The sequence below is a fragment of the Geotrypetes seraphini genome, chromosome 2, assembly GCF_902459505.1.
Source record: "Geotrypetes seraphini chromosome 2, aGeoSer1.1, whole genome shotgun sequence".
Classification (NCBI taxonomy): domain Eukaryota; kingdom Metazoa; phylum Chordata; class Amphibia; order Gymnophiona; family Dermophiidae; genus Geotrypetes; species Geotrypetes seraphini.
The window spans coordinates 67151489-67172065 of record NC_047085.1 but is presented as its reverse complement, the minus strand read 5'-3'; the positions used below and the strand labels follow the sequence as shown (position 1 = coordinate 67172065).

The window sequence follows — 20577 nt, the reverse complement described above, 5'->3', positions numbered from 1 at the left end:
AATTTCTTCTGTAACATGGATTGGAACGAGGCTGGTAAGGATGGATCCGCATCTGAAATGGGACCACCTGCGCGGGCCTCGCGTTCCCTCGGAGCAGTGTGTGAGTGCTTGGACTTGGCTTTGGGCACTTTTAACGCTACTAGGGGAATGGGCTGCTGGGCTACCTGACCTGAGGAGGTTGAGGAAGGCATCGCAGCAGGCGCCGGAGTCTGAGCCGGGACAAACGAGGCGGGCTTGATGAGACTCGGCGCCGCAGAGGTGGTAGGCTGTGGAGTTGCGGATGATGTCGAAGGCGAAGGTCCCTTCGTGGTCGATGGCTCCATCGAGGACTCCATGAACAGCGATTCCCACAAGACGCAACGGCACTTGAAAGCACGTGCAGTGAGTGTGGAGCAAGGTCGGCACGATTTCGGGAGATGTTCAGGCCCGAGACACCGAACACAGCGAAATTGCGCGCTGGCACTTGTCACACTTTTTAAAACCAGTGATAGGCCGGGACATAGGCCGAAAAAGCTCCGCCGCAAGATCGAAGCCGCGGGGCTGCGGCCACATGGCCTGCCCGGTCCAACGGAACAATGAAATTTTTTTTTTTTTTTTTTTAAACAATAAAATACGACGAAAGTCAGCGATTCGGATCAAATAAAACCAAAACCGCAGACTTAGAAGGCACAAATGAAGAAAACTTCACACAGAGGGTCAAAGACGAACTTCTCGGCTCTGCAGAAAAGTAAGAACTGAGGAGAGGCGCCCTGGTCTGGGCGGGAAGGCACTCGCACATGTGCGGTGCGGGCGACTCGAAACTTCGAGTTTTTCTTCAAAGAAGCGTCCGCATCGGGGCTCTGTTGGATCACGTCACCCATTAGTGAGAATACCTGCCTGCTTGTCCTATCTCTATTATCAGTAGATCTCTATTAATCAGTAGCAAAATGGAACTGATATGATTAGTTCCAGCACCTCCTTCAGCATCTAAACTTAACATTTTTACTGTTTGACCCATGATAGGTGAAGTGAAACATCTAATGGTATTATTACATATTGTTTAAAGAACTGAACAAATTTATGTTTGTTAATCATAATTCTCACCTTTCCTCAAGAAAATATTAGGGAAGATTAGGTACTTACCTTGATAACCTTCTTTCTGGAATAAGGGCATACGAGTCCTAACAGTAGGTGATATTCCCAAACTCGCATGTTGAATACAGAAGGATGAAATTTACATTCTTCAGCTCTGCCTCCTTCTCTAGTGCTATAGCGGCTTCAGTTTGTACCAGAATTCTGGAATGCTTTACCACTTGCTCTAAGAAGTTTAGGTCCCTTCGCTCTATTCCGGAAAGCCCTGAAAACCTTCTTGTTCGCTAAACACTTTGGAAACTATCCACTTTAGTCTACTTTTTCCTCTATGTTTATGTATTATGTATTACATTACTGTTAACTGAGTCAAGCTCCTTCTGGTTGATGACCCGGTTTATAAAATTAAGTTTTAGTTTAGCACTAAAACAGAGATATAAGAAAGAGGGGAAATGGAGTCTCCCCACTAAAACATTTCTGCTCTGCTCTGAAAGAAATAATTAACAAGGTTAAACAACTTAGGTAGAATGAGCAGCAACCACCCATCAAAATGCAACCAGCATTAACCTTATGGAGCTTGTAGAACCTCACATGCTGCTTTACACTTTTTTCTCTTTCCTTTTTTTTTAATCATCTGACTGACAGAAGACAATCTCCAGTTCTGGACATCTCTATTTGACCGAACAGTAGGCAGGCGATCTCCAGACTGACAGGGCAGGGTGTTAGGACTCCTATGCTCTTATTCTAGAAAGAAGATTATTGAGATAACTACCTAATCTTCCATTCTGATGCAAAGGGCATAGGAGTCCTGACAGTGGGTGACATACCAATTCCCTGATCCTAGGGCAGGACAGATGAGCCTGCTTTAACACCAAGGACCCAAAGGCGGTATCCTCCCTTGCTGCCACGTCTACCCTATAAAATTTTGTAAATGTAGCTGTTCTACAAATTTCATCAGGAGCAATTGCTCATGTCTCTGCCCACAAAGGCACCATACCTTGAGAGCATAGATTGTGCTCTCAAAAAAATTAACTGCTGTTTACCACAACCAATGTACGTAGATGAAATAGCCATACAAATCTATCTGGACATGGTCGACATTAAGAAGAGTAACTCAGCCCCGCAGAGGGAATTGGAGAGGCAAACAGGATGGTCCAATCACCTGTTTACAGAGGAGAATAGAGGTGGAGTGATTAATCTCTCCTCTAAAGAACTGTCACAACAAGAGGTGACAGTTCTATCAAAGGGTCTTTCATTTTTCCCATTAAAACGGTATGATTCATTTCAAATGACATTTAATTTGGAGAAATTATTTTGTAAGCTACAATTGAGGATGCATATTTTTGCTGAGGATAATTTCCAGGATCATTTTGTGGTTAAAGAGAAGAGTATATTGGTACTTTCAGGACCTGTGGATGCTTTAGTGTTGGATTTTAAGTCACTAGTGTTAGCTGACTTGGAGGTTTTTGAGTCTAAGAAGATATGGAAGGGGGGGTGGGGGTGGGCATCCGGTGGCAGGAGGGGGTGGGCATCTCTCTTGCCATTTTTTGTAGGTTCAGGGGGGGGGCAGTGGCTCCGGTGTGCCTGGCGCAGGGGGGTGGCATGGCACGAGGGTGTGCTGCATGGCAGGAGGGATTGGCTCCATCAACACCGTCACCTCAAATAGGCAGCATACTCCTGGATACTCTAACTCCTCAAGGGGGGCTACAGTCTCCTGACTTCCAATCTCTGTATGAATCCCTGAATTCCCCAGGAGAAATGGTTTGCTCTGGAATAGTAAAGGCATGGAATCCAACTTCCAAACCCCCCCAGTCTTTGACTGGTCCTCTGGTTCCTGCTTAGGAATCTCATGCCAGAGAGAGCACACTTGGAGAGCACAGTCTCTTCCTCTGTAAACCACTCTGAACTGTTTGTGGTATTGCAGTATATAAAAATAAAGTTATTATTATCACCACCTTTGCTTCCTCCCAGGTACAGGAGAACCCCAACAATTTAAATAAGCTTTCCAAAGCAAACTCATGAATTCCAGGGTAAATTCCTGACCAGGGGCTCCCCCTTCAGGGATGCTCTTTGCCATCTCCTGGGCTCCACTGGTTCCATGCACCTGTGCTTCACCCTATCTAATCTAATCTTATATTTATGCGTCGCACATACCTATATGGACTCAAGGCGACATAAAGATAGGGGAGGGGGTCAGGAAGAGAAGGGGGAGAAGGAAGGCAGGAGAGGGAAAGAGGAAGAGAGAGAAAAAGGAGATTAGGTATCGAAAAGAGGGGGTTTTCAGTTTTTTCTGGAATATAGTCATCCTCCAAAGTCTCCTGAAGTGTTCCTTTGCCGGAACAATGAGTTCTCCAAGATCTCCCAGTCTTAAGGGTACCAGAAGGGGCTAAGCCCAAGACTCCCGCCCCTCCCTCATGTACCCCACACGTGCTGTTCTGCTGGCCATCCATCTCAAATCTGGCATAATATAAAGGTATCTCCACTAGAGGAGTCCATCCCAAGTTATTTTGAATGAAATCAAAGGGTTTTTGAGGCAAATGGAGACAAAGTTGGAAAAATCCAAGATGGCCGCCACAGCAGCATGGTCACGGTAAAAACATCCACTAAAGGGTCAAAAAATTCTGGGAAGGGGTTTTTGGATGTGGGGAACCCTAGATACAGCCCCAGAAATACTTAAAACCAGCAAAAATCAGACCCCCCCCCCCACCCCACAATTTTCCCATAGACTTCAATAGACAGTACTCACTGTCTGTGTTGGCTAGCCTGTTTCAGATGTCACCAAAACTGGAACTGGAGAAGACACTACCTCAATCAGCAAACCAACTCCACTAGCTGGGATCTTCAAGCTGCTAGACAACCAAACCCGACCAAGACCTCAACCTCTGTGAATCTATACGTGAGCAGAGGGAGGAATTTACGCAGCCAGCACCCATTAAGCCCTGCTGAACTGACAATGAGGCTAAACAGCCTACGCTCAAGTACCTGATAAATCAGGATGCGAGCTAGCTTCAAAGGAAACAGACCAGAACCCTGAGGATTGCCTTGTCAGCTGCAGACTTCTTCAAAGAGTCTGTGTCCTCTCCAGGCAAAGCTGCCCCAGGGTTACTAGGGACCCTCTTCAGTACCAAAAGCCTTGAACTTGAAGGAAAAAAAAAACCCTGATAAATAAGAAAAAGATATCAGAACAGGTAAGAATCAGTTTCTCAACTTACATATAGTAAGGAAAAAATGGAAGGGGGCTCTAGAGCACTGGAGGAGGCGAAGCTGAAGAATGTAAATTTTATCCTTCTGCAATCATATCATGAATTTGGGAATATCACCTACTGTTAGGACTCATATGTACTTTGCACCAGAACCACATTTTAGTGATACAGATTTTAGTTATCAGTTGTTATAATATATTTATTACTTTTAATTCAAGTTAAACTGTCATGAAATGTAAGATACTTTACCTTACGCCCCACATACACAGGAATGCCGATAATCATAGCAGGAATAGCAATTCCAGCAATTAGGGCAATTCCCACAGGTGCACCAACAAGTGTTCCAAGCTGCCATAATATTTTCTTCTTCCGGCTCCATGGCTTTTTGCCCCAAAATGTACAACCAGATGGGCTAATGGGAAAGATATTTAAGTAAATAAACTTTTTTCCATAACACTGAACAAAGAAGGATAAAAAGTCTATTCAATTAAAATTAAATTAATAAATCAAGATTTAATATTTCATGTAGTTAATTTCATCTTATGCAATGTCTCAAAAAATTCTGTTCCAATGTAGTTTCACAGTGTCAGTAAATTCACAAGATTTATAAAACAAGAAAGTGACAGTCAGTCAACCTAGTGAAAAAAGATTCTTATCAAGAAATATATTATCCAGAGACAGATAAAGGTAATGTAGGGGTTGTTGAGAACAGGCTGAATTCATATGCATACTGCAAAGCAATACTTCAATGGATATCAAAAGATTAGGTTCTTACCTTTGCTAATCTTCTTTCTTGTAAATCCACGTTCTATTCCTGGACAAGTAGGTTATGCATCTATGGTTGCCAGACAGTTTGTAGGAAGTCTCATTCACATATTTTCAGCCCCTCCCCTCTTACCTCAGGACTGCCCTCAAGGATCCAGTTCATATAAAAGCAAAGATACAGACAAAAGGAGGGGTGTGGGGAAACTCTCCGACAAATCAGTCCAATCTGCTCATAACATGAAATATCATATCAATCATAAACAATTGAAACAATCAAAAAAGTTAATAAACTGAATAAAACTGAAATAAACCATGTTATAAAGAAACACAGTCTGCTACTTGAGGGGGGCACTACACTAGGCACCCCCAAGGCAAAGTACTTAACACTTAGAAAGGCTGGTCAAAAAACATAAGTCCAGCTTACCAGTATATATTAAGGTAGACAATCAGCAAATCAGCAGGTTCCAGGAATAAAGCATGGATTTACAAGAAAGAACATTAGCAAAGGTAAGAACCTAATCTTTCGTTCTTGTACAATCATGCTCTATTCCTGGTCAAGTGGGACATAACAAAGTAGTCCCAAAGAAACAGGGTGGGACTGATGAGACTGCTGCCAAAACAGAGAAACCAAAAGCAGCACCCTGCTTGGATGCCACAACGATCCAGTAAGAATGCAAAGAGGAATGGGCAGCAGCCCTGAAAATCTGCAAAGAGATTGCCGAAGACTCTGCCCAAGAGGAAGAGATGCCTCTGGTAGAATAAGCCCGCACTGAAGAGGGGGCTTCTTTCTGGCCGCTATGTAGGCGGAAGAAATAGCCACATGGATCCATCCCAGAATGATGGATTTTGAAGCTGGCCTGCCCTTCCAGGCCAATAGTAAGAACCGATGGTCGGAAACCCGAAACTCATTTGTAACCTCCAAATACCAACACAAGATCCTGTGCACATCCAACAACAGCAACACCTGGTCCAGCTCCCGCAAACTGGAGGGAGTAAAGGTAGGGAGTCGAACCTCTTGGTTAACGTAATAGGTAGAGACCACCTTTGGAAGAAAGGAGGGAACAGTGTTCAGAAACACGCTGGAATCCTAAGGAAGGGATCCCAATAGGATAAAACCTGAAACTCAGAAACCCTGCAGGCTGAAGTAATGGCTAAAAGGAACACGGTTTTGACAGTAAGATCCATCTAGGATGCCTGCTCCAAGGGTCCATAAGGCGGACAAACCAGAGACCCGAGATTCCAAGTCAGACAGGGGAGCTGCAGCGGAGACCAAAGCCTCAGTGCATCCCTCAAGAAGCGAACTATGTCCAGATGAGCAGCCAAGGAGGCTCTCAGAGGCTTAGGACCCAGGCAGGAGGGACTGGCAATCTGGACACTAAGAGAAGCTACAGCCATCCTGAAGGAAGCAGTCCGTCCTGAAAGAACTCCAGTACTAGAGGTACCAACAGTACATACTGATCAATGCTTTCCTGGACACAACATGCTTGATAACATCTCCAAGTTTTTGCATAGGCTGCCATAGATGACTTTGTTTTGCTGAAGAGAAGCATGGCAATCACGGCTAAAGAACAGCCCCTGCAAACTAAGGCCACACACTGAACAGTCAGACCATAAGACTAAAGCAGTCCAGACCTGAAGTGTAATTGAGGCCTGTGTGAGAATACGAGGATGACATTGAAGTCTGAGTCCCTGGTCCAGTTGCAGACAGGGTGGCATTCTGAGCTCTCCTGGGAGAACGGTATATAAAATGAAATAAATAAATAAATAAATACCACGGTCGCCTCGGCCAGTTGGGCGCTACAAGAATCACCCGATCTCTTTGAGATGCAATCCGTCTCAGCAGATAGCTGATCATGGGCCATGGGTGAAAAAATGTAAAGAAGACCCTCCAGGGGCCAAGGCTGCACCAGCACATCCAAGCCTTTGCTGCCGGCTTCACAACAGCAGCTGAAGAATCAGTCTGCTTTCTTGATGACTGCCGATGCCATGAGGTTGAACATGGGGTTACCCCAGTGCTCTACTATGCAGCCAAATGCTCTTCGTGATAGGGTCCAAAGTCTGACGACTGAGAGAATCCGCCTGGACATTGTACACCCCAGCCACGTGCACTGCTGAAAGCGCCATCAGGTGGTTTTCCACCCATTGGAAGAGAAGCTGGGCCTCCACGTTCAGAGAGGTATTCCTGGTGCCCCCCCCCCCTCCCCAGCGACTGATGTAAGCCACTGCCATGGCATTGTACAAGAAGTCTCACACAGATTAATTCTAGAGACAATGCGCGAAGTGGAAGAGAGCCAAATCGCCTGAAGCTCTAGACATTTGATCAATCATTATTTTTCAGTGGAGGACCACCGGCCCTGAACCAGACTGTCCAAACAAACAGCCAAAGAGACTGATATACGTCGTCAGGATCACCCACTCAGATATCTGGAGAGGAAGTCACCTGGACAAGGAGAGGGGAGTCAACCACCAGGTGAGACTGCTCCGAGCCTCCGCCATCCAAGGGAGGCGGACATGCAACGGATCCCGTTACGGACTCCAGCACCTCCTGCAGCGGACGCAGGCGGGTCCTGGCCCAAGGAACCACATCAATCGTCACCACCATGGACCCAAAAGATACTGCCAGGCCGTCAGGACCGGAGAGGCCAGAAAAATCCCTGATTTGTTGGTGGAGTTTCACCTGGCATGCTGCGGGCAGGAACACCTTGTTCATACCTGTGTTGAAGCAAACCCAGGTATTCCAAGTTCTGTGTCGGCTACAAGTGACTCTTTCAGAAGTTGATCACCCAGCCCAGGCGCTAATGTAGAGCTCTGGACAACCTGGTGAACCTCCCTATGCCCCTCGGACTCCACTAGGGCTCTAATCGACCAGTTGTCTAGATATGGGTGAACCAGAACTCCTAGAGTTCACAGGTGAACTTTCACCACCACCATCACCTTGGTGAAGGTTCTGAGCGCTGTCGCCAGCTCGAAGGGTAGTGCCAAAAACTGGGAATGCTTCTTCCATGACATGGAACCTCAAATACCTCCTGTGTTCTGGAAAGATGAGAATATGGAAATAGGCCTCCGTCAGGTACAGAGAAGCTAAGAATTCTCCTGGAGCCACAGAGATGATCACCAACTGAACTGTTTCCATCCAAACATGAGGAACTCTTAGGGCTGTATTGACCGCTTTCAGGTCTAGGCCTTCATCTTCGAAGCCTCTCCTTGGCACGAAGAAGTATATCGAATATCTACCAGAACCCAAGTTGTGCTCAAGAATGGGCCCTATGGCCGCAATGTCCAGCAATCTGTATACTGTGGCCGCCACCCAGGCCACCTTCTCCGGCCTCCCCGCAGGAGAGATCAGAAAAAAATTCTGCCAGGGGACAAAAAAAACCACAACTCAAGCTTGTAGCCAACCCGAAGAACCTCCAGGAACCAATGGTCCAAGGTTATGGCCTTCCACTCTGCCAGAAAAGTTGAGAGCTGCCCCCCTCCCATGATCTGCAGAGAAGCAGCCAGGGGCTTGGCGTCAGAATTATTTCTTAGAAGTTGCAGCCGGACAGCTCCGTCGATGGCTGGCACTGGGAACCACTGAACCTCTGTTTGACTGATGGAGAAGAATATTGCCCTTAAGAGCTCCCTTAGTACTGATGGGCACGTCTTAAGGGAAGAAAGCTAGGGTGCCTCGATCCCCAGGAGGATCCGGGCCTATTATCCAGCCAGGATTTGGGTTTATGTTCTTGCACACTAGCCATAAGGTCATCCAAACCTTTGCTAAACAGCAATTGCCCTCAGCAAGGCAATCTACTCAGGGTCGCCTTAAAGAGGAGTCACCGGACCACTGATGGATCCATAAAATTCTACGTGCCGAAACAGAATAGGCTTAATAGGAAAAAAAGGGGTTCCTATGGATAACAGAATGTCAATTATTCAAAGAAAATTTTTTACACATCAATGCAAAATGAATAACATCCTTTTCAAGCTGTTCATGCAGCAACCCAGCTCTTCAAATGCTCTCCCAAATAATGTATTAACTAGGAGGTTGAAGTATCATATAAAGGCAACAACTCAGTACATTGAACCCCTTATAACATTTATGTTATTTCAAGTCCTTATCCTGGATTTGAAAAGTGCCGTATAATCATCTACATCAGACCTCCTTCCCACCCTTAATTGTAAACTTCCTTGGTGTCCAGCTTAAGTTGTATATCTTTAGTGCCAAACACAACACCTAAATACAAAGAAGAAACAGCAATACTTAGCTTAAAAGGCAACTTGCCAGCTCCAACATTGGTTGAATGTTTCAATAAACACCCGACGCTCTCCTTTATCAAGAGCGTTTCAGCCTAACCAGGCCTTCCTTGGGGGATGATGGAATGTTGCTGAACTCCGTAAATTAATTGCGCTCCTGCTGCAGGCTTCCTCTTATTATATTATGGGTTGATTGCAGTTTGAAGTGATCCGCTTTGTGTTTATTTGGGAAACAGAATAGGCTGACAGTTTGGCAAACACTGTGAAACTATCATACAAGGCATCCACCATATAATCTACCCCTGAGAACAGAAAGGTGAGATTCTGGATCACGATAGTGTCAGCATCATGGTGGAGCTTCGAATGACAAGCTCTGGCCTCAAAAGAAGAAGCCACCGCTGCCTACAGCCCGGCAGCCACTGAGTCAAATAGGCACTTAAGGACAAAATCCACTCTTCAGTCCTGAGCATCCTTCAGCACTACCCCCCCCCAGAAACTGGGAAGAGAAGTGTGCTTAGTAACTTGTGCCACCGAAGACTCAACTTTCAGGGATGCAAAGTGCTGGTTAAAAGTGTCCGCCACTGGGTAGAGCCTAGACATGGCTCTGGTGCATTTTAAGGGACCCTCAGGCACCCCCCCCCCCCTCAAATGTCCATGAACATCTTAACTATGTCCGAATGATCAAGGAAGGTGGTAGACTCTGGATTTTCGTTACTCATAAGAGCATTCTGCTGAAGCTGACTGACCAAACTTCAACTCTTGGAGGGCGCGGAGATCAAACCAACCAGGGTCATGGGTTTGAAAAATAAACATCTCCGCACCGTGGATCCTCACCGAGATCTCAAACCAAGCTAAATCCTGGAAATCCGCAAGCGTTAAAAGATCTCCCATGGCAGTGCTGACAGCAAAGGCATTGTCAGGGCATCCAGCACGTCTGTGTCATCAGCCGGCAAAACAATGTGGGACACCTCGGAGAGACTGGATTTAATACCTGTGTCCTGGGAAGGCGCCTTTTACTTTGCCAAATAAGCTTGATAAATTAAGTTAATTAATTCAGGGGAAAACCTGTCCTCTTGAGGCAGGAGCCAACTCCTGCAGACTCTTCTTTGAACTTTTGAAGGACTTGTGTGCTTTAGACAAATTTTGTCTGCATTTCACCAGGACCGCAACAGCGATGTCTGCAGGGCTCGTTTTCAACTTTTCAGGATGTCCCCACCTGAAAAGAGCAGCAGGACCCCATTCAGGGGACGAGGGAACCTAGGCTCCCTCCAACGCAACAGCACACAAGGAACACAGCCATTCACCAGACAGCCATCCACAGCAAATAGGATATGAATCCACAGAATCTTGCCCTGAGAAGTCCATCTGAGAGGAACCCCCTCCCCCCCCCCCATTAAATTTAAATCAGGAAAATCTAAGATGGTCACCGCACGTGTAATTTTCAATTTTTTTTTTAAAAAAAACCCAGCCCTGGAAAAGCACAGGAACCCCCACAACATGACGATTTTGGGATTTTTTTTTATTTTTTTTTTTGGGGGGGGGGGGAGCAAGACATGTCCAAACTGCACAAAATCACTTTTGGAGACCCTCCCAAAATTGCTGAAAACAGGCTGTCATCTATGTACTCTGCTGCACTGGATGCTGCAGAAAAGGAAGCTGAAACCACTTACAGGGAGATCTTCCACTTCAACAAGCATGCTAACTGTACTGCTGGTCTTCTCACTGCCCCTCCAGCCCAGCATCACCAGCTGGAAACCTCAACCACTAATGGAAACTCTCATGGACGTGACCTGGTGGAGAAACGCAGTCGGCCCCGATCCCAAATACACCTCCAAGGATCCATGCAACCTGCGCTTAAACCCACTAGTGGACGAACCTAGGGTGAGCAGGCTGTCCAAGGAGTTCACTGCCAGGCAGCTAACCCCATGGAAACAAGACTTGTCCTCAAAGGCTGAGATCTCCCACAGCCAGAGCTGTCCCCACTGGGAACCTCTGCAGCAGAAAGGCATGACAAGCTCCTACTGTTTAGCTTGTAGGAATGCAACTGGATTCCTGAGGGCAGTCCTGAAGTAAGAGGGGAGGGGCTGAAAACATTATACAAATGAGGCTTCCTATCAGCTGTCTGGCAACCATAGATGCATAACCCACTTGTCCAGGAATCGAGTGGGATTGTACAAGAATGGCATATTAGCTTCACAGTGCATGTCTGCAGGGAATCAGAACCATGGGACCAAAAAGTCACACACTAGTGGACTAGAAGAGTGTCATACGGCCGTAGGATTGGAGGAAACCAGAGTACCACATATAAAATGTTAAAAATCTAATCTACAATTTGTGAGTTGCTCTATTACTAAAATAGGTTCAAGGCGATGTACAATTCAAGAGATGGTAAAAAGAGAGAAGAATTAAGGAGTGAGGAGACAGTACAGGAGGCAGTGAGGGAGATAGTGAAGAGACTTCTAGAGGGATGAGATGAGTAGACATTGGAAGCAGAGATTACATTGGATGAGGGGGAGATCTTTGAGGTGGAACAAGCTACCTTTGTCATGGAGAAAATTGTCTCGAAGAATAGAGTCTTAGATTTTGAAAGAAATTAGAGAAAACAGGGTTCTGTTTTGAAGGTTATCAGGAGGCTGTACCATGTCTTTGCACCGATGTAGGTGTTAAATATGCATTTGTACTTATCGTATTTTTCTCTTCATAAGATGCACTTTTTTTCCCCCCAAAGTAGGTGGCAATAAGGGTGCATCTTACGGAGCAAATACCGCCCCCCCCCCCCCCCCCCGGTACCTTTTTTTTAATCCCCCCACACACACCTTTTTTTAAATTGCTGGTGATCCAGTGCTCCTGTCCCTCCTACTGGACAGCTGCCTCCGAGTCCTCTTCTTTTGTGGGCGGCAGAGCGGCACACGACAGCTATTTACACGCCTGTCTGGTCTAGCGCCACTCGCTGAATGGCTGCCACAAGAACTGACGGCAGCCATTCAGGGAGTGGAGCCGGACCAAACATGTGCACGAACAGTTGGCGCCCGCCTTGTGCCACTCTGCCACCTGCAAAAGAAGAGGACTTGGAGGCAGCCGTCCAGTAGGAGGGGCAGGAGCGCTAGCAATTAAAAAAAGATGTGTGGAGGGATTAAAAAAAAGATGCCGGGGGGGCAGTTACTCAGGTTAAGATGTAACAAATGGATGGAGGAAGGAATCTGAATGCTGAGATGGAGCTTGGTCCTGAAGGAAAGCTGGGGAGGGGAGGGGCACTTAGCAGGAGAGCACTGAGAATGAACAAGTGAATTTCACTGGCTGTCAACTAGTTAGAAATAATGAGGTTGACATTCAATATGATTTAGGCCACTTGTTCCCAACATGGTGGTCCATAGGAAACTGGAAAAGGAAAAAAAAATTGACCCCCCCCCCCCCAAAAAAAAAAAAAAAAACCCCAAAAAAAACCCAAGCAGTTTATTTTATCAGCTACAGGAGCAATATTAGTGGGCACAATGTAGGCTACAAGCAGCAGGCCTCAAGAAACAGATTGGTAATATGGAGAGAGAGAAAGATGTTGGTAAAAGAAGATGTGCATAGGCTGAAGAAAAACATAAAAAAGCACAAAGGGCTTCAATGAAAAGAGACAAGTCTTTACTAACTCAACATGAGCCATGTTTCGGCGCACAGTGCCAGCATCAGGAGTCTACAACAAAATCTTTATATCAATTTTATTGTTATTAAAAAAACTACCATTACATCATTATAAAATGATACAAACTAATTGACCAAGCACAATACAAAATTTTTTTCAACCTTGCAATGGAATTCTAATACAACCTCTCCACTTTTATCCTACCCTTCCACCCTCAATTTCAGATGACTACTCAGAAAGATCTGCATAAAATTGAACTCCAAAGTTCTTTACTGTCATTCAACAGTTCAATATACGACTTCTCGCCCTATGATGCAGCATCACTCACAATGGTTCACATATTATTTGAAACTTATGTCCCAGTTCCAAAGACATATCCCTCACATCCAAATGCTCCATTTTTAATAAGGTACTCATGTTAAAATGCCACACTGAATGCATTGGAGGGTCAAGAGAAAGCCATACATATAAAATAGTCCTCATGGTGAGTAATGCTGCTTTCTGCAAAAATCATTTTAGTCCTGTCAGAAGGGATGCAGAAACTGAGTATTCTCCAAATAATATTTTGGAATACACCAAAATACAGTGCCATCTCAGAGATATCCACCTTAGCAGTTGGTACCAAAACGTATAAATTATTGCACAAGTCCAAATCATGTGCCCTAAAGAGGTTGCTTGACTAGATCCATCTGTGGCCAGGCCTATTTTACTTGCTTTACTCTGATATAACAGCAATACAAATTTATATTGCTGCTCCCAATAAACTGCAGACTGAGAAGACTTGTGAATGCTTATAACATATGAGCATATCAACTCTGCTAATATAGGCAACTGGAGATCCGACCCTCAAGCTGTTGTTGCTAGATGACCATAATCCATTCAGTCACCATGCCTTGTAGATATTTGTGATAAAAAGCCAAAGGGACCTTGCCCTGTACTCCAAATGTATATGCCGTTGAAAGTATGTCTTGCACGTCCTCCAACAAAGCCTGCCAGGGTAGAGAACCTATGTAATGGCTAAATTGCATGTATGCAAAAATGTCCTCCTCTAATAAATGAAACTCAGATTTTAAGTCAGAAAAGGGTTTCATTTTGCCTTCTTCTGCAAGGACTTGCAGAAGAAATTTAAGGCCACCAGTTGCATTTCTGAAAAGTGGCGCAATCAATGCCTGGTGGAAATGCTAGATTGCCTTGAATTGGTAAGTAGAGTGTAGTGCAAAAGGAGAGCCAATGCCTCCTATACATCCACTTCCAAAATTATAAGAACATAAGAATTGCCGCTACTGGATCAGACCAGTGATCCATCGTGCCCAGCAGTCTGCTCACGCAGCGGCCCTTAGGTCAAAGACCAGTGTCCTAACTATTAAGTTGTTCCATTTATCTGGATTTATGAGTCCACTGATTGAATGAAGTTAACAACTCGCATGAGTGGCGCCTAAAATGAAAAGTTCCAAATCGGCACTGAGAAATATTTATGACGACGGAACCAGTCATTTAGATCAGTGTTCTTCAACCTTTTTACACCCGTGGACCGGCAGAAATAAAAGAATTATTTTGTGGACCGGCAAACTACTAGGACTAAAATTTAAAAACCCCGTTTACGCCCCATCTCCGCGAGCTCGGTCCCCGCAAACCATCTGATCCCATCTGCACAAGCCGCAATTATGATTTTATATTGAACGTATTTTATTAAAGTATAAAAAGAAACAATATTCTGAACAATTGTGATTTTATAAATACAAATATACAGAGCACGGACCAACAAAACCCCCATCTCCCCTCCCCTTCACATATATCCCCTCTACTATCAAGAAAACTGAACAAGCCAAGTTATTATAGAATGCTACATAGAAATATCATGCTAACAAAATACTGCAGTCCCCAGTTAATGTCTCTAGCAGGATATATATTTCAAATCTGATATATTCTAATGACAAAATAGAAATAAAATGATTTTTTTTTCTACCTTTTGTTGTCTCTGGTGTCTGCTTTCATCTTCTTTTCACTCTTTTCCTTCCAGCATCTGCCCGTTCCATCCAATGTCTGCCCTATCCCCCTTCCATATGCATCTGACTTCTTTCTATGCCCCTTTTCCCTGTCCATCCAGCCTGTTCCTCCTCTCTCCTTTTTACATCATTCATTCCAGCTTCACTGCCTTCTTCATTTTTATCTCTCCTACATCAGATCTAGCATCTTTATCCCTCTCTCATTTCTCTGCTGACCCCCTTTCCAGCATCAATGTCTCTCTACTTTCTTATTCCTCTCTCTCCCCTTTCCCTCATCTGATCTCTCCATTCCACCCTGACCCCCTTCCCCTCCTGTAATCTCCCTGCCAGCTGTTTCTTCTCCCTTCCCTCCTCCCTCTATCCAACATTAACTCTCTTCCCATCCCTTTCCCTCCCAGCAGCATCTCTCCTTCTTCTCCCTTCCCTCCTCCCTCTATCCAACATTAACTCTCTTCCCATCCCTTTCCCTCCTCCTCTCCCAGCAGCATCTCTCCTTCTAACTCCCTTCAAGTCCAGTAACAGCTCTCCCTTTATCCAGCACCTTCCCAGCCTCCTACAGGGGCTTCCTCCCCTTCCAGCAGCTCTCAGTACTTGCCTGCAGGAAGTTGCCGGTAAATCACTGCCCTGGCAAATAGGAGAGCTAGTGGGAGGGGAGACAGCCACTGTGAAGGCTCCCCAGGATCTTGCTCGCACACGCTGACCATCTCCCTCCACCTGCATCTGAATCTGCAGCTCTCTCCGTTCTAATCGCAACTTCCCCGTGGCCCTTTTCAGCAACTCGGCAGGGGCGGCGATCAAGACAGGCTGCCGATGTCGGGACCTTCACTCTCTGAGTCCCGCTTATTTTGTTTCAACTTCCTGTTTCCGAACAGGTGAGAATCACAGAGGGAAGGCCCCGACATTGGCAGCCTATCTTCATCGCCTGAGGCTGGGAGGAACATTAGTCAGCAGGAACCGCAGTCGGGAGGAACCGCAGTCGGCAGGAAATTTAACTGCCGACTTGATCTCGCCAGCCCTGCGCAGACCGGCAGAAATTTTCTGCGGACCGGTGGTTGAAGAACTGTGATTTAGATGATGCATCCCACAAGCAATAGTTATATACCTAAGATTTAGTAGGCCTAGGTCACTTAAATCTACTGGAATACATAATCTTTGAATTGCTAAACATGGGCAATTGACATTCCACACATATAACTGAATACAGTTATTAATGTATCTCTCATCTACCCTTGTAAGATATAGCAATAACATTTGGAAGACATAAACATGGGACATAGTGGGAAAACACCGAATCAGAATCCACTCTTTCGCTGACGACCTACAACTCTATCTTCCCCTAGGCCATCATCAAGACACACAAATCTATAACTTCCAATCTTGTTTAACTGAAATAAAAACCTGGATGACCAGGAACAAGTTACAGTTAAATGAATCCAAGACAAAACTTCTCTGGATCCACAAAGACCCCCCTCCGTCCTTTTCCTAGGGCACAAGCACCCTTACACCCAAAGACAACATCCGCAGCCTAGGAGTAACTCTTGACTCTAACTTATCAATGACAGATCACGTATCCAAACTAGTATCATCCTCCTTCTACTACCTCTACTACCTCTGCCAGCTAAAAACCATATGTGCATACTTCTCAGAACCCGAATTTGCCCAACTACTCTACGCTTTTGTACTATCCCGCACAGACTATTGTAACACTCTACTAGTGGGCTTGCCTAACAAAACTCTGTCCCACCTCCAAAGGGTGCAAAACGCTGTAATTCACCTTCTGGAAAAACCTAGGCATCCACGACCATGTTACCCCTGCACTAGCTACCCATTCAAAAACGCTGCACCTTCAAGGCCCATGTCCTTGTTTTAAAGCCTTCCAAGAAACGATTCCATACTACGTGAAAACTAAACTACAAAGTGCAAGCTCAGTTTTTAGCCATTATTCCAATAAGGTAGGCAGATTTGGCTTCAGGATTTGTTCAGGCAAACCTATGATACGTAGATTCTCTTGGTAGGAGCAATTCTCCAAATCATCAATTTTGTCTGCCTACTCTTTAATAGATTTCTCCAATGTTGCAAGTCAGGAGGTTGCGTTATTCAAACCATCCTCCAAATCTGACAGTCACTGCTCTAATTCCCTGGTCTGCTGCATTGTTTCTGCAAGTTGTTCCCCCAAGGCTGATAGTTGAGTGGAGAGTTTATCTATGCTCGGCTGCAAGCCAACCAGGGGAGGTGGGTGGGTTGTGAGAATAGCTGCCTGCTGTCCCTGGATAACACCTGTTACGGTAAGTAACTGTGCTTTATCCCAGGAAAAGCAGGCAGGTATTCTCACATATGGGTGACCTCCAAGCTAACCAGAATGGGATTGTGGGAGTGTTGGCAATTTAGGAGAATAAATTTTGTAATACTGTTTGGTCAAACTGTCCATCCCATCTGGAGAAAGTATCCAGACAATAGTGAGAAGTGAAGGTATGAACCGAGGACCAAGTAGCAGCCTTACAAATTTCCTCAATAGGAGTAGATCTGAGGAAAGCTACTGAAGCTGCCATTGCTTTGACTTTATGGGCTGTGACTTTACTGTGAAGGGGTAATCCAGCCTGGGCATAGCAGAATGAGATACATGCCGCCATCCAGTTGGAGATGGTACGCTTAGAAATAGGATGGCCCAACTTATTTGGATCGAAGGAAACAAAAAGTTGAGGAGCAATTCTATGTGATTTGGTGCGTTCCAAGTAGAAGGCCAAAACACGTTTACAGTCCAGAGTATGAAGAGTTGATTCTCCAGGATGAGAATGAGGCTTTGGAAAAAATACTGGAAGAACAATAGATTGGTTGAGATGAAATTTTGAGACCACTTTAGGGAGGAATGTAGGATGCAGATGCAAGAGAACAACCACGATAATGAGTTTGCCGTTCCGATCCTGAATAACTGATAGGCTGGAGAAAACAGACTGACTGCTAAAGGCAAAAGGTTGTGTAGCTGAGGAAAAGAGTAGACAGAATGCTGATGTTGGGATGGAAAGCACAATTACTTACCATAACAGGTGTTATCCAGGGACAGAAGGCAGATATTCTCACATGTGGGTGATGTCATCGATGGAGCCCCGGTATGGACACTTTAAAAGTGCATCGCCACTTTAAGATTTCAGAATGTTCGCGATAGCCTGCACCATGCACGCGCGAGTGCCTTCTCACCCGCGTAAGCAAGCGGCTCATCAGTTCAGTAAGCCACCTAAGAAGCCAACCCAGTTTATCCCAAGACAAGCAGGCAGCATATTCTCACATGTGGGTGACCTCCAAGCTAACCAGAATGGGATAGTGGGAGTGCTGACCTTTAGGAAAATAAATGTTGTAAAACTGACTGGCCGAAGTGCTCTTCCTGTCTGGAAAAAGATTCCAGACAGTAATGTGAGGTGAATGTGTGAACCGAGGACCAGGTGGCAGCTTTACATATTTCCTCAATAGGGGTAGATAGAAGGAAAGCTACTGAAGTTGCCATAGCTCTAATTTTATGGGCTGTGACACAACTCTCCAGGTGCAGCCCAGCCTGAGCATAACAGAACGATATACAGAAAGCCAACCAATTGGAAATCATTCTCTTGGAGATCGGATGCCCCAACTTGTTCGAATCATAGGAGATGAAAAGTTGAGGAGATGATCTATGCAGCTTTGTTCTGTTGAGATAATAGGCCAAAGCTCATTTGCAATCCAGAGTATGAAGAGCCACTTCTCCTGAGTGAGAATGAGGTTTAGGAAAAAAAACACTGGGAGCATAATCAATTGATTGAGATGAAATTCAGTGACAACTTTCGGCAGAAACTTTGGATGTGTACTAAGAACCACTTTATCATGGTGGAACACAGTGAACGGTGGGTCCACCACCAATGCCTGAAGTTCACTTACTCTTCTGGCAGAAGTAAATGAAATGAGAAAAATAACTTTCCAGGTAAGATACTTGAGATGAGCCATAGACATTGGTTCAAAGGAAGGCTTCATCAACCCAGCAAGAACTATATTGAAGTCCCAGACTACTAGAGGTATTTTGAGAGGTGTTTTCACATTGAAAAGTCCTTTCATGAATCTGGAGACCAGAAGATGAGCAGTTAGAGATTTACCCTCAACTGGTTGGTGAAAAGCTGTAATAGCGCCGAGATGGACTCTAATAGACTTGAGTCCCAAGTCAGACAAATGAAGAAAGTAATCCAAGACCAGTGAATATAAACTGAGGTAACCTTTTTCTCCCCCCAAAAAGGGGGGGTGGGGAGGTTGATTCGAATATAAGCAGAGGTTGGAAACTTGGGCTATCATTAAAAAAGTTTTTGTATATAACACCACACAAAAGACTAAGACATAAACATGGATAAAAGTCACAAATCATAAAGATAAAATTAAGCAATATGACACTTAGGGGCTCATAATTGAAACGGAAATACGTAGAAAATCCCGCCTAAATCAGCACTTGGACAATCAAAACAACAGGGTTTTGAAACGGGTTTTAGACGTATCTAAAAACAACGTAGGCCTTTTCAGTGCCACTATACACCCAGAGCTGAAAGGGGCGTTTTAGGAGTGGTGACGGCAGGATTTGGTTGGGATGTGGGCAGACCTAGACTTAGTTGTACTGCAGGTATAATCGAAAGTTTAACGAGACTGCCTAGATGGAACTTGTACGTTGTGACTTAGGCGATCTAAAAACAGGTCAAAGTGTCCAGAAGGTATCCAAAGTGACCAGATAATCACTGCAGACACAAAGTACAGACCCCCCCCAACACATTGCCTCAATGATCACCGACCCCCTCACAATACCATAAAAATCGGAATAAAAACGTACATATCTGCCTGCAAAACATCAGCACCTGGCATAGGAAAGTTTAGTAGAGCTGCACAGAGGTGGGCTAGTGAACCATAGAAAGGAGAACCCAGGCCCATAAGCTACTCTAACCATTGCATTCATGGTGAAACATGTGCATCCCCCAAAACCCTATTGTACTGCCATATAGGTGTCAACTGCAGCCAAAAGGACTACTGGGGTGGTAGACATGTGAGTTTAGTAGGTTTTGTGGATGTTTTGGGGGGCTCACCGTGACCTATAATGGAGTTATGGTGAGATGTTTATGTGGCACCCTTTTTGAGAAGTTCACAGCAGTGCTCTGTTAGGTGTCCCACTACTGTTTGGGTGTCCAGTCCATTACTTTGCTGACCCCGCCCATGTCCAAAAGGTCTTGTTCTAAGCGTTTTTGACTTGGACAAATTTTTGAACGAGAATGGGGTATAAAGATAGACAACTTAGCAGTCTGGATGATCAAATGGCTGGATGTAGAAGTAGACAATTCTTGAAAAAGAAAATATTTTAGACATATTTTTCAAGAATGGACTTTTTGCATGTCCGACTTTGGGCGATTAGCGACTTAGGCCCAAAATGGACTTAGACGTATTTTTGGATTATGCCCCTCTTAATGTATAGCATAGCTGAAACAAATTTAAAATAACAGAATAATACAATAAATATAAGAATAACCACAATACTAGCAGATAACTACTATAATTACATATATTACACATGAATACCATGTTACATCATAGAGGTAAAACAGCATTTAAGAGAAAACACAAACCAAAGACATGAAGCTGGAGCAATAGAACATAGCATAAAATTCAGCAATGCCATTAC

General features: G+C 44.8%; 1 protein-coding gene across 5 annotated transcripts in view; it reads right to left on the bottom strand.

Annotated features, from left to right (window-relative positions):
- The window catches only part of RNF19A (ring finger protein 19A, RBR E3 ubiquitin protein ligase), a 146171-nt gene that overhangs the window by 66822 nt on the left and 58772 nt on the right, over positions 1-20577 (bottom strand). For all 5 annotated transcript variants that reach the window (XM_033933133.1, XM_033933132.1, XM_033933130.1 and 2 more), the window contains one exon: positions 4521-4683. In XM_033933133.1, the coding sequence (XP_033789024.1) occupies positions 4521-4683 (163 nt within the window). The remainder of the gene's footprint in view (positions 1-4520; positions 4684-20577) is intronic.